Below are 15,323 nucleotides of genomic sequence, written 5' to 3'. Positions count from 1 at the left end.
CACAGCAAGATTCTGAACTATATATGGAACAGAATCATATTACATTTTGAACCAGTACTTCAAACAAACCAGTCTGATTGCTGATTCATTCTCAAAGTTCTAATCAGAGCCTATGTTGTCAAGTTCAGATAATTCCATTTAATTGCTTAAACCAAGAACAAGCTTTGAAGATAGGAATTCAAGTAGCACATATCATTTATGAGAATCAAAATGCTATTTATTAGCACAAGTTAAAAGCAGGGAATTTATTCTTTCAAGAGTCAATGTTCACTTCTTCAAATTAAGTTTTAGTCACTACAAACTGGAATCATAGCAAAGGACTCAGCAGGTCAAGCAGTATTTATGAAACTAAATCAACTGGGCAACTGCTTTTGGAACACCATATTTCAATATGCAAGATGCCCATTAACTAAATTCCCCAACCCACTCTCACCTTGGCCTCTACTGTTGCTCTCCCACACAGTTGGGGTTAAGGAACACTACTTCAATTCTTGGTAAATCAATATCAAGTGCGATAAGGTTTCGATTAGCATGGGGAACTCCATAACGAGAACCGCAATTTAATTCAATTCTGCTATTCCTGTTTACAACCCTCTTTTATTGTGTTTTTTTAAAACTCCTTTGGTCTCTCCCTCCCACCCCACACAGACCCTCCTTTCATCCTTTCTTCTACACCTTAAAACACATCATCACTCCAACTTCTCTCCCCCCATGCTCAACTGAAATGTCATGGCCCTGAATTATCCATCACTTTCTCTCCTCTTCCACTCCCCCCCCCCCCACCCAAGGCATTACCTGACATCAGTTTCTACAAGTTTCTTTTCATTTCAAATTTCCAATATCCTGCATTTAAATCCTACAGGGGATCTGTGAGCACTTTTGTTCTCCACTAGTTATCATTTTAAGAGAGTAAAGATGCAGTCTTCAAGAGAAGAATGGATGCAAATGCAATTTCTGCATAAGAATGGTATAATGGTATACTACCACAGGATAGATACACAACTACTTACAACTGAACCACACAGGAAGGATGACCTTATACATAAAGAATCATAGGACCCACGATGCTTGTCAAGGGATTAAATCTTGCTAGAGTGAGGCATCCTGCCACTTGCACTGTTTTGACCTTTTCTTCCCACTTCAGCTCCAATACAATTTGTACAGCAATTTACCAGAAGTGTGAATTGAGGTTTGAAAAGAGAATAAGTGAGCCAACAGTACATCTTATTGGTTAAGGAGATACAATGGTTGAAGAAAGAAAAAAATACAGGAGAGTTAAAGTCAAGTCAGGTGGGAAAGGAGAAAATAACAAAATAAATGGAGGGAGAAGGGGAAAGAGGACAAAGGAAAATAAATTTCATTAGAAACTTCACCCCAGCACCTGATAAACTACCTAATAATATCGTGATACCACTCACTAAATGTTCACCTTTGGTCAAATTCTTTGGCTTCTGCTCAGAAAAGAAAAGGACATTAAAGCTTAACACTTAAATTTAAATGGGTCTCAGGAAATTTTCATATGCTATTCTACGACCCCACCACAAAATAATGAAAATGCATTTTTTCTGGATTTTGAGAATTTTATTCTCTTTTGTCTCCAGTTTAAACTGTCTCTGGAGTGATTATGAAGGCATGAATTAATACAGTTGGATACCCATGATTTTATTTCCTGACATCTTTATTCTGGCAGACCTCCTTTTCTACATAATCTAATTCTGAACAGTGGTGGATTTTTAAAAATCTGTTTTCCTTATTGTAGTAACAATACAAATGACAACACAAATATTACCCACTCTTATTCATTTCCTACATATACCACAAGAAAGAACTGGCTGCAAATTATGCAAGCTGGTTGATGCCCATTTGGCACACAAATTGAACATCCCACATCAGCTAATCTAACCCGATTTATTTTGGTCATTGGTGGGACCAATGCCGTGACAAAAAGTTTTATTTAATCATTCTCATTATGCAACCATTTTAAATCTGTGCATTGATTATAATTGACAGTACTCAAGAATTAGCAATTATCTACACTGCACAGCAATTTAGCTCTGAGTAACAAGATCCAAACCCAAACCAAGCTTTCAGGTACAGACAAACGGCAGAGGAGCTTATACAAAAGTAATGGAATAGCTAGTTACAAATATAGTACTGAAGTACATAGAGTTGAATTAACTGGTACCTCGATACAGAGATGCCAATTAACAGAATGAGGATATCAGACACCATTTGGTTCATATCTTCTAACCACTCTGGAGATAGTTTGTGGTTTGAACTATGTGGAAACTCAAATTCTGAGTCCTTTGACACACTGAAGGAAACATTACAAAGACAAATTGAAGCATTTTTTCAATCCATTATATTAAATAGAATTAGTGATTCTGCTGAAAAACAAAAGCAAACAGCAAAAGATGGATGAAAACCCACTTGAGATTCCCATCTGGTTAACCAACTTTGTTAAAGCACTTGAGAAATAAACATACAAATTCAGTATTCAGCTGGTGGACAATGAAGGCAGTAAGTAAAACTGAATGCAACTCTGGAAAGAGCCCTGATGAGGAAGCAGACCAAATTACTTTAGTTAACATGCCAGTTACATCTTCTTGGTCTATAATCAAAATGCCAAATATCTAGGGATAAGCAAGCTGTTAAAATTCAAGAACTTGATTAAAAAATTAATTTAAAGTGAAGATTTAACACTGTTGCTAAAAATGTGCACAGGAATGCTTGAGGTTATATTTGATTGGGATCAAATCATACAGCAAGTTGAAATCTTATTAATTCAGATGTGTTTTATTTACGCAGCTTTGTTTTTATTCCAGCTTTTGCAGTCTCGTGTCTCCACTAAAAGAATGTCACTTTTTCCTCATCCCTCATCAGCAATCTGTTATCTACATTATGCGACCTTTCTAAATTCACCATTTCAGTGACAATTCCAATTGCCACCAATAACTTTTAAAGAATATTCATCATTGTTTAGTTTAAGCATAACTATTCGCATAATACTTAAAGTTGGAACCATCATGTTATAAAGCTAAGGTTGAGTGAGGTCTTCAGTACTTGCTAACAATATGACATTCGAGTCCACCTGTACCTTCGAACAAAAAATATGCCACATGTGTGAAACACATAACAGGGTCTATAATTTAAAAGTGTCAAGTTGTCAGCTTTCTCACCACTGAAATAATGAAAGCCAGCATCTCATATTGCTTCCATGTAACACTTTCCAACAGTAGTTTGTAAATTATCCTCCAAGCGAAATACTCTGCTTCAATTATACCAGCAGTTTCTAGAGTAAATTTTACATTGACTATTAATAAGCCAATATTATGGTATATTATACATAAAACTTAGCTGCCTTTCTTTTTAAAAGAAGAGAGCATTTATAAGTGTTTTTTTTAAAACCAGAATCATTTTTTTTGAACATTTAGTGACACTGAAAATTGACTAATATGGGATTGAATTTAAATAAATGGGAAACTGTGCAAAGAACATACAAATCCAACAAACTGTGTCACAAGTACAAATACTATCTAAGTAGCAGCTATAGCAACCATTGCTGTTAATTCACTCTTTTCCAGAATTCTTTCCCTCTTCTGCAGTTACCAACCAGCTTTGGGAATGATTCTCAAAACTTAAAACTGCTAACATCTGATTTCATTGGAGGAGAGGAGAGAGGAACAGGCAGACAGAAATTGCAACTCCAAGGCACACATTAATAAAAAAAACATTTTACAAAGATTAAAAATCAGAATTGGCGAACTTAACTATTCTTGCATCCCCATGAATCCAGAACTCAAGCAAACTGTATATGGCATCTCACAAGCAACCAAAGAGTGAATCTAGAATCTTCTACTTTTACTGCTCAGTGGCACAAAGGAAAGCTATTTACTAATAAAATTAATGAGCTCAATAAAACTCTAACAGTTCTGACACTTCCCAACAAAAAACACGTGGAAGTTACTTTGAAGAATGATTCACAGCCTAGAAGAATGTTATGTCAAGCTGTTTTACAAAAGAAAACTGATCTCTTCTGGCTACTGTAAATACTTAGTTCAACAATTTTACTTTACCATGCAACCCAAGTGTAACTTTGTATGCTTATCAGGTAAAGCTCCTTGAGTGCTTGACATTTCATATGATCAAAAAAGGTTACAGTACTAATGATTATTGACCATATCATCAACCACACAATGTTCTTGAAACTGTTTTCACTGGGTGGAGTGTTAAACGAAACTTTGCTTGCCAACAATTATCCTACTGCTTTGGATCATTTTCATGTCTGTTGCCATATAGGGCTGTGGATGTACGTCCTGAACATTCCAATCTTATCTGCATCAGACAAAGCATGTTCTTCTACATTTCATTACTCAGTCTACACAGAAGTTACTTTCACTAGGAATACAAAACTAACAAATCAAAATATGGTCTGCTGGATTTAATATATGGTTGTGCATTAATAACTGCACTGGTACTATTAGCTGGAACCTCTGCTGGAAAGACGAGTGATGGACATACGAAAGAAAATGTACATTTTCTATGGGATACCCAAGGATATCTGAGATAATACATGGCTAAAAAATGTTGTTATTGGATTCCTAATTCTTTGTAAAATGGCTTAACAAAAAGTGGTGACAGTTTGGTTCAACTGGTAGCATCTACACTTTTGAGTCAGGAGACAAAGTGTAGATCTATACTGATTACACACAAGCTTATAATCCTATGCAGTAGCATATTGGCAGTACATTTAATTAAGGCCTATTTGCTCAGTCTGACAGCTCTGCTGGATCACCATTTCCAAAGAAGAGCAGGTGCCTTGATTAATGTTTCTCAGTCATGAACACAAATTTTCTTCTGTCCACAATGCTATGGTATTGACTTGCATTATAGCAGACATTCTATTCCAAAAAGGAATTCATTTTAGAAGTGCTTTGGACACTTCTCGGAAGGATAATTTTTTTTTGACAAAACATTCTTTCCCAGATTCTTTTAAAATTTGTTAGTAACTATAGTAATAGTGTAGCGTGGTAACCCCAGTGCTCATTTCTTCAATCCAAAAAAAATCACTTAAAGAAATATTGCAAGTTATCAACTTGTATTCCCAAAAACTTGAAATTTTAGACTGAAATGATGGGAAGTTTTTGTTTTAATGCTTGAAGCTAACATGGTAAAATTAAATAACCATGTTTTACAAATGCTCAGTTCAGAGAAATTTTCTGCACTTTGAGATTGGTGGAATAAAGACAAGGCATGCATCAGTTTGCTGAGAGGTTGAAGATAACACCATTTATAGACAACTCTCCCCAAAAATTAGTCAGGTACCTACTACACAAGGAAGTTGTGTACTTGAGTCAGTACCTTAGGAGAAATCCATTTTGCTACCCATCCTACTACAATTGAGAAAGTAAACTGATGGGCATGGCTGAATTGATTATTTATTTGGAGGGTTTACCTTGCCTCTCAAATCACTATAAAAACAAGTTATTAAGAGGAGAGGTATGAAGAGGAGAGGGCCAACTTAATTCATTCAGAGGCAGTCCAAAAGATAACCATTAAATGACTCAATTGTAAAAGGTTATTCACAAAAGAGCAAAGTTGCATGTTGACTGTCATGTTGTAATTGTCACTTTTCAATGAACTTTTACTCTCAGCCTCAGGTAATCTATAATCTGGTGAGAAATATTGATATCTTACATTGGGTTAATAATCAGAGGATACAGATTTAAGACGATTAGCTAAAGTAGTAGAAATGAAAAGCAAAGACTGTTTAAAACCCTCAAAGTTACTATGATCTGGAATGCACGTCCATTAAGTGTTATGGAAGCAGAATCAATAATAGCTTTCAAAAATAGAACTGGGTGACAGAGACACATTTATTGGACTTCAGTGAGAAAGCAGGAGAGTTTGACTAATTGGGCAATCACTTGAAAGTGCCAGAACATGTGTGATGGGCTAAATGTGCTACAAGAACCAGCAATCAACACCAACTTAATGCAGAACTAACATACTACAGAACTTTGACATTTATATTGCTTATAGTGATGGTGAAAACAGTCAGTTTAGGTATTAAATTGTAGCAGTCATATATTAAGCTAAAACCATATGCAGTAAAGAACTACAATAAATTACTTTGTTGTGCAGCTTAAATCAAAGCTGTTATCAGTTTAACTGTCACGAAAGCTTCAGTGAACAAATGTCAACATTTTGTAGTACTATAGAATTGCAAGAGAAGCATTTCCTGAAATCCTCTTCCAAATATAATATTTTGAGCTAGTTCCTTTATTCAATGCCACTTCTACTAACATCTGGAGCTATGTTCAGGTTGGTGAGAAATATGTAGAAATAACTTGGTCAATCATCAAGAGGTCAATCTCTGGAATTATATTTCCCATTTAAGTTTTTGTCCTGTAGGCAAAGGACCATAGAGACTAATCTGATACCAATGCTGCATTTAGCCTTTAATATATTGTTTTTATGCAAATTCACCCCACATTACTTGTGCCATGAACATTTCAAAATCAGCTTATGCACATAAATCTTATTGTTCAAGCTGTCAACTTTGACCCAGTTAGCACTTATGGCCAAATCAAAACTCTCAAAAGCCAAAATCAGTATTTGCTGGAAATCAAAAATAAAAACAGAATGCTGAAAATGGTCAAGCATCATCTTTGGAGAGTGAGAGAATTAATGTTTCAGTCCATGACTTCTTGCCAGTTCTCATGAGAGGTGATCAATCAGAAACATCAAATTAATTCATAGGCTAGTTATCCTCTGGACACAACTTGCTAGCTGGAGTTGAAATTTTCAATATAAATCTTCGACTTTCACCAACCAAAAGCAAACGTCAGAGCGTCTTGGACATTCTAACATACTGGCAAACACAGACATCCAAGACTCCCTGATCCATAGATTGCAACTAGTCATCACATCAGTGGTTAAACTTAATGTGGTGGCAGGTTCTCTGTGGTAGCATTACATTATGGAATAAGGTATTTGGATTTTACATCAGGTCACACCAGAATTGTGACTTGGGGGAAAAAAAAACAGGATTTATCCTTTTTTGGTTCGAGGCTTCCACAGATGAACCAAAGCAGGGAAGGAACTAATCAAAATTACAAAGCTGCAAGTAAGAGGTCTTGTTGATGGAGAGATCATGGGGACAGAAACTCAACTCAGTGTGAAGCAGGATACCGTCTGAGAGAAGTTTGGATCAAGCATAAATTATGATGGAGGGGTTAGAGTAAGCAGCTTGGAAATAGTTTGAGGCAGTGACTCAAGACAATTACTTCCTTAATTTAGGAAATCTCTAGTTATCCATTATCGTATGTTGAACAAGTAATGTGACAGGTTAGATGCTTTGGAGGAGCCAAGAGAACTCATTGTACAGTGTCCTTTGCACACACAAAATCAGGCATTGTATTTTCAGGTGATGCTGCTGGGGATGCAATTTCCTATTGGCTAGAACTACTGCCATTCATAACAATGCCTGCCAGAGAATAAAATGACATATTCATTGAACAAATTAACAATGAACTACATTCACATAGCCCAAGTTTTCAAAATAACAAACCATACAATTCCCACCCCAAATCTTTCCACCTCCCTCTCACTTCAAGATGCTCTTTAGAATCTGCCTCATATCAATTCTAATCTCTCGTTATATGGCTCTGTTATTTGACAACACCTGGTAAATTATCTTAGGAAGGTGCTATCGTTATACAAACTTTTGCTGTTGTCATACAAATAGATCACCATGTTATAAACTGCAGAGAAAGTATATACACTTTAAACAGGAACAAGGGAGAATAATAAGTCGTGCAGGGTCGAGGAGCGAGCAAAAATTGTGGGGGTGGAGGGAGATGCATTTGGGATGGAAAAGTGAAACTGGGAAAAATAGAATTGGTAGAATTGTGTTTCATCATTCCAAAGCAATACAAGATGTATTGACCACTGTGTGAATGAGTGGGTGCTATTTTGTCTAAAGGGCAGCAGTTAAGATGAATGTAATGTTTGTGCAATTTCAAGTTTCTTTCCATCTTCCCTCAGCAGTGTTGTTGCAGTGGCTTAAGCCACCAATCAATCCCTTCAATTTAAGTAATGACAGATTCTCTCACTTGAGAACCCAGAAATATATTTTATTGCATTATGAAGAACAAAGTGTAAAACTAAATCAGAAAATGGTGTAATTAATCCTACATAAAAAAGTGTTACGTATGGGAAAGCCACATTTAAAAAAAAGTTAGATTACAAAAACAGAAGATCTTTAGTTAGGGATTTTCAATTTAGCACAGGATAAAATTAAATATTTGGTCATTGAAATTTTCTGCTATTACCATTATGACTTATCTTCAAATTGTACCAAGAATGGAAGTGCTCCCATAAAGTTAGCCCAATGTTGAAGTGCATTGTACAATAGAGAATATGAATGAATAGAACATACAATCCTATTTTGGAAACAGATTGCTTGTATTGTGGGTCTCTACATGAGATTTGTACCTTGAGAAACTATCACTATTTTAAACATCATATTTACAAGTTTTAGTTGGACATTCTTCAGTCAGTTGAAAGTAATAATTCAAGGGACAAGTTTAAGGACTTAGTTTTCATTAGTATTTGAAAGCTATTCTTTTTCAAAAAAGCATTGTAGTGCTATTGTATCTTGTTGCATGTTAATTTCTATTGACCAATGTGTATATTACATAGTCGCAAAGAGAAAAAAAGAACTTCAGCAAACAAAACAGTTGAACTGTTAACAAAGCATATACATTGATCATAACATTTTCATTAACCAATTATTTCCAAAACAATAGTATGTTCTTTAATAATTGTGAAATCAGCATTACAAGTTTTGCCACCCTGGGTCTTGTACCTTCCATGAGGAAACTTAACTGCCCACACACATATCTATTCCATTATCAATCTAATTTAATTCAGCTTTCTGTTTTTACAACCTGATAATTTTCCACAGTATTATAAAGATTTAGCACCCGATATAAAAATGTAAACCTTGTAAATACAATCTAAAGAGAAAATACAGATTAATGTTTCAAATCCAAAAACAAGATCTGCAGTAGCCTTTTACAGAACAAAAAACAACAAATGATCTTGCATATCCTACAGTACTTGCTAAGGAATTATGGAGAATTGTTAAACTCTTTGTAAGCTTGTCAGATTTGCCATACATTTCCAGCATTTTCTGTTTATACTTCAGATTAATATTTGACATTGTTTGTTTTAAGGAATTTCCATCCAAGAAGTGGTTTCCCTCAGTATATCAGACTGGCTTTGATGGAAGATGGCAGCTTTATGGATGCCATTGACCAAGAGGACAACACATAACAAACAGAATGCACATCTAGATAACCATGTATGATCCAGCTAGTAGATGCACTGAAAGCATTGGAAAAATGGCTAATAAGACACTCCCACTTCAAGCATTAAGAACAATCATCCTTTTTTTGAAAGCTGCAAGGGATTGCAAATGAACAACTTTCCCCCACCATCCAAACATAGCTACAGAACTATTGCCACTCTGCACAATCACACAAGAAAAGCACAATGTGCAGGTCAACAATTTGTAAAGATAAATCCATCTATCCCAAGATAGTGTCAAGTCTTTGTTTATCCATGTGGAATTAAAATCATTTAGAGGCAAATTTATAAGATGCATTTTGTTACCATATAGTTGCTTCAGTTAGCTCCGCAGAAGACATTACAAAGCTTACTTATTATACAAGTTGTATTTTTTTTAATTCTGCGAGAGTTAAAAAGAAACAAGTTTTTTTTCAAAAAAATCAAACTTTAAAGCCTAATTAGGTCTCATTAAGAAAATATTTCAGATGGTCACAAATACTGGAAAGTATGAGGTCCACTCAATAAAATTGATCTTCCCATACGTATTTTCAGAACATGTCACAAAGAAAATAGGCAGCACCGTGACACAGCTCACTGCCTCAGTGCCAAAGATCCAGGTTCAATCCTGACCTTGGGTGCTGTCTCTGTGGAGTATGCACATTCTCCCTGTAACCCCATGGGTTTCCTCCAGGTGCTCCGGTTTGCTCCCACCTCCCAAAGATGTGCAGGTTGGTAAGCCATTGTAAACTACCCCAGTCTGAGAGTGGTAGAATCTGGGGGAAGTTGATGAGAATGTGGGGAGAATAAAATGTGGGAATAATGTGTAGGACGAGTGAAAGTGGGTGGTTGATGATCAGCATGGAATTGCGGGACTGAAGGGCATCTGAAGGGCTGAGACAGATAGGTAGGTCATGAAGAGGACAAAGAGGCTGCACAAAGGGATATAGATAGGTTAAGTAAATGAGCAAAGTTCTTACAAATGGAGTATGAAAAAGTGAAATCTCCTTTTTGGCAGGAAAAATAAAGCTGCATATTCTCTAAATTGTGAGAAATTGTGGAGGTCTGAAATGCAGAGGAATCTGAGTTATGTGTGCATGGTTTCCAAAAGGCTAGGATGCAGGTACAATATGCAATCAGGAAAGCTAACAGAATGTTACTATTTATTGCTAAGGGAATGCAAAAGTAGGGAGGTTATGCTCTATATAGCATACAGAGCAATATTGAGACCACATCTGAGTACAGGGTACAGTACTGGACTCCTCATTTAAGGACTAATGTAAATACAATGGAAGTAGTTCACAGATGGTTAACTATTCTGATACCTGGAATAGGTAGGTTGGCATATGAAGAAAGGTTGGATAGGTTAGACGTGTATTTACTGGGGTTTAGGAGTTGGGATTTGATTGAAACAGATCTTCAGGGTCAACAAACAATCTGTTGGAGGAACTCAGGAGGTCAAGCAGCATCTGTGGGAGGAAAGAAATTGTTGATGTTTCAGGTCAAGGCCTTGCATCAGGATTGTTTGTTGCTCCAGATTCCAGCATCTGCAGTCTCTTGTGTCTCCAGATTCTCAGAAGCCTTAACATGGGGAAACTGAAGAGGATATTTCCTCTCGAGGGAGGATCTCACACTGTTTGGGATCATCCATTCAAGACAGATGAGGTAACGTTTACCCCTCAGAGGAAGAGACTTTGGAAAATTCTCTCTCAAAGACCAACAGGAGCAGAACTTTTGAACATTTAAGGCTATTGTAAATATATTTGAGATAAACAAAGGAGTGAAAGATTACAGGGAAACACAGGAATGCTAATTTGAGGTTACAATCAGATCTACCATGATAAAACAGGCTTGAGGGGCCAAGTGGGCTACTTCTGTTCCCAATACATGGTTGTTCTTATGTTAAGAACAAATACAAATGTGAATAGATCATTCAATAGCAAACTACAGAAGAGGTTTGTAACGCAAGAAAAATTGATAAGTACTTCATGGTTGCTTAAAGAACTGCACACATCAGCTGTAAGGAAGTTGCACAAATCCCCTCCAAAACAGTTGTCGCAAGTATTCACATTAAGCAAAATCGACCAAACTTTGCAAAAGTGTAATGAATTATTTAAAAATAACAGATAACATTATTAGTGCACTGAGAACAATGACTGTGCAACCTTCAAACGTAGAGATTTGCATCTGGATAAGATGCATACACTTAATTTTATCACTCATGCACTTGTTTTTGCTTTGATTTCTCTTATCTTGATTCCTCTTTTTTGAGAGTCAAGCTTCAGAAATTAGAGTCCAAAAACCAGTGCTGAACCATCAGCCCAAAGTTCATACAGAATGAACTCTCAATATATTAGCAATTTTTACACTGAGTTATAAGCAAATAAATATTTAAGATGTAGTTCAAGTTAGTTTTATTATGAGGAATCGCTCAGCTACATTTAAATGACTCAATCCTAGATGTTGAGAAATTTTGTACAAATGCAAGTCTTACTTCTAAGAATGTGAACATTTAAAATCAATATAATGAAGCAAAATATAATTGAATTACAAAGTCTTTCAACTAATTTTTGATACCTGACTGAAAATTAGTCTGGGTAGGCGTTTCATTTTGGAGGGGAAAAAAGTCAAATTCAAGAAAGACGAATGTATTGAATAGCAACTATTCAAATGCTGCCTGGCAGCCAGTTTCTGCAAAACGAATGTAGGAGTTTCCTTTAAAGCAAGTCAACTTGGGATTTAGTAATGCAATTCTAAAATGTTTTAAACTTTACCATAGCTTAAATATATTAAAAATAATCTGCAAGCCCTCTCAATATAGCGAATACTCTGGATCCAATGCAATGAATACTTACAACACAAGTTTATTTTAGAAAAAGAGCTTCGCGTCCTCGCATGACACAGTGAATGCTGGACGTGGTCGCAATTTATGGATACTATTCAGAGTTTATTAAATTACGAAGCTGATTAGGGTGATGCTTGAAGTTTCTTGGGAAGCCACAGAAAACTCGAGTTAATTTTCAAACTTAAATTATTTTAATGCCATATATTAAACGTGAGCGATGACTTCGCAGATTGACGCCGTTTGACGGACCTCGTTGCTTCTCGGACTTTGTGCGATCAATAGGTATTTGAAATTGTATTAATTTACATAGGGAAATACAGCTAGTTATTAGTTTGAGGAGGCTGTACAACTGATCCTCGTCCTCAGCTACAAAAGTGTCAAGCGCCCAAAACACCTGCGTCAGCGACCCAATATTACCCTTAAAGCACATTAGCTGCTGAACAGTTAATGGGGGTTGGAGGGTGAAAGAGAGAGAGAGAGAGAGAGAGAGAAAATCAAACTGATTCAAATCATCTCGAGTACAAGAGTGTTGCTTATTCGCTTTTCAAATATGTTTACAACAGTAAGAAACCGAATGTCTCACCCCATTTTTCCCTCCTGCCGAAGACACGCCGATTCTCCGCTTGCAAGGAATGTTTCTCGTTTATTGCGCTAACGATGGAGATGATGCAGAGACCAAGGCGCTCTCTCTGTCAGCTCAGAAAGGCATCACCATCATTAATTTCATCCCCGCACCAGAGAAAGAGACAGACAGAGAGAGTCGACGGCCACCTCGTTAAGTCTTCCAGATCTCTCCGGTTTCAGTTCCTGGAGGAGGAGATGGTCGAGGGAATGGTGGTGTGAGGGGAGGGGGGTGGGGAGGGAGGGAGGGAGGAGGGGAATATCGTCGACCGCGGCCAGTGGTTGGAGAAAAGCGAAAGGCAGGGCGCGGCGGCACGGGCTGTCCGGGCCAAGATTCCAATCAGGCGGCGCCGGCAGCGCAGCGTCCCATCCCTCCGTCAACAAGCCCCGCTACCGTCCCATCCACTCCGGCACTTCTGCCCGTCCATCCTCCGTGCACCGGACCTTTAAGTAAACGTCGGCACGCAGCGCCGTCACCCACCTCTGACTCGTCTGCCTCGTTCCAGCTCACCCTGACGTCAAAGCCCGGCAATTATACGATGACGTCAGGCCCGCTCCCCGCACTTACTTCTAATTATACACACAGCATCCTGTAATTTAAATGCCCTATTTTGGTTGAAGAGCCACCCACCAGCGCATTGACAATGGTCCAGGCAACACAACAGGAAGTTAGGGCGTTCGGAAAGAGAACCGAACTTTAAAATTTCGAACCAAATGTTTTATTTACTCATAATTCTCCCCCAGTTGCGAACAGATCAGAATGTGCAATGGCGACTGTTTTCTCCCAGATTTAACGCATTTGGATAACTTTAATTCTTCCAAATAGTGGGGGAAACTGTTTAACTGTGCTTCCAGTAACTTGTCTCAATTTATTGCCATTCGTTGCAAAATAAAAATGAGAGTATATTGGTTTAATGTGTTTCATTCCTCCTGTGGCATCTCTGTTCGTTCTGGTTTTCTTACACCCTGCCATATGACTCTGACAGATTGTGTCACACTATCCACCATTTCAATATTCTTTTGGTCACCTCGTCCAATTTTTACATCTCTGGAATTCTCTTCACCATTATTTTTGCATGACATATATTCTGTCTGGCTTCAATATGTCAAAAATGATGATCTACATTATCAATAGGCAAAACATTCAATTTCATGCATTGCAACCTAATAATTCATTTGTCAGTGATAAAGTAAGATCTCTGTGTGCATTGGTCTTCTCAATCTTTTCAGGCTAGTGCAAGGGGACATCTGCCACAATTCACAGGTTGCAATATGGTGTTCCATTGGGGAGGTCACGGACATTGTTCCAGGGAAACAGAATTCATATGTTCCTTCCTAGGCAGAGAGCAGCAGGCAGCAGGAACAAGTGAATTTGGCAGGGCTTGCAAATGATGCAGGGTGTCATTAACTGCACATGCCACATTTGAATGTGGTATAGTTTGCAATCATAAAGTTTTCCATTTAGTGAAAGAGCAATGATGTGTGATCAGACCTTCAGCTTCATGAATATCAAGTTACCAGTGACAACATTTTTACTTCGAGCAATTCTATGCTCCCTCTATCTCTTAGTCATTATAATAGACTAACACATAGCTCCTGGGAGACAGTGGCTGTTATCTCATAATCTGAAACCCACTAAATGAAAATGGAACTACAATGAGAGCCATGCAGCCACATGCAAACTCCATCAAGTAGGAAATTCAACTGCAGACCTCATTACAGTTTTAGTCCAAACATGCACCAAAGAGCTGAATTTGAGGTGAGTTGAGAGTGACTGCTTTTGGCATCAAAGCAGCATTTGATAAAGTGTGGCATCAAGCAATCCTGTTAAAACTTTAAGGGGGAAACACTTTACTATTTAGAGTGAAAGTTGTATGTGATTGTTGGAGGCCAGACATTCTCAAACCTTACTCACTGTTGTAGGACTTCCTCAGGTCAGTGCCTTGGACCCAACCTTATTCAGTTGTTTGATCAGTGTCCTACCTCTCATCATAAAATCCGAAGTGGCGATGTTCGCTAATGATTGACAATGATTAATTCCATTTGCAACTCCTCAAAAAAAAGCGGCTTTTGCCTGCATGCAGTGAGAGCTAGTTAATATTCAACATGGACTGATAAGTGTCAAACTACACTCATGCCTCAGAATAAGGTAAACAATGACTAGTTCAAACAAGAGTCTAACCACTGATGCTTGAATTTCACTGGCAACACTATCACTGAAACCCCGCCATCAATATCCTGTCCTCATAATTGTCTAGGCTTGTAATTGGACCTGCGACATTAATTTGTGGCTACAAAAGCAGGTCAGAGGTGGAATATCCTGCAGTGAGAGATTCAATACTTTATTAATCAAAGTTATAAAAAAAAGGTCCAGAATGTGATTCTTCACTTGCCATGATGAGTATTGTTCCAACATAAATCAAAAAGCAATCCTGATCCTAAATATTCATACCTTCCACACAGTCTACAAAGTGCACTGCAATTACTTGCTACAACCTTCTAA

At 37.4% G+C, this 15,323-nt stretch overlaps 1 protein-coding gene across 1 annotated transcript in view; it reads right to left on the bottom strand.

The window, feature by feature from the left end:
• homer1b (homer scaffold protein 1b) overlaps positions 1–13,459 on the bottom strand; it is a 63,858-nt gene extending 50,399 nt beyond the window's left edge. The window contains exon 1 of the mRNA XM_052020682.1: positions 12,783–13,459. Within this exon, the coding sequence (XP_051876642.1) occupies positions 12,783–12,787 (5 nt within the window). The 5' untranslated portion in view covers positions 12,788–13,459. The remainder of the gene's footprint in view (positions 1–12,782) is intronic.
• Positions 13,460–15,323: the final 1,864 nt, after the last annotated feature.

The sequence above is a fragment of the Pristis pectinata genome, chromosome 7 (assembly GCF_009764475.1).
Source record: "Pristis pectinata isolate sPriPec2 chromosome 7, sPriPec2.1.pri, whole genome shotgun sequence".
Classification (NCBI taxonomy): Eukaryota; Metazoa; Chordata; class Chondrichthyes; order Rhinopristiformes; family Pristidae; genus Pristis; species Pristis pectinata.
This window is presented reverse-complemented; position numbering and strand designations above follow the sequence as displayed.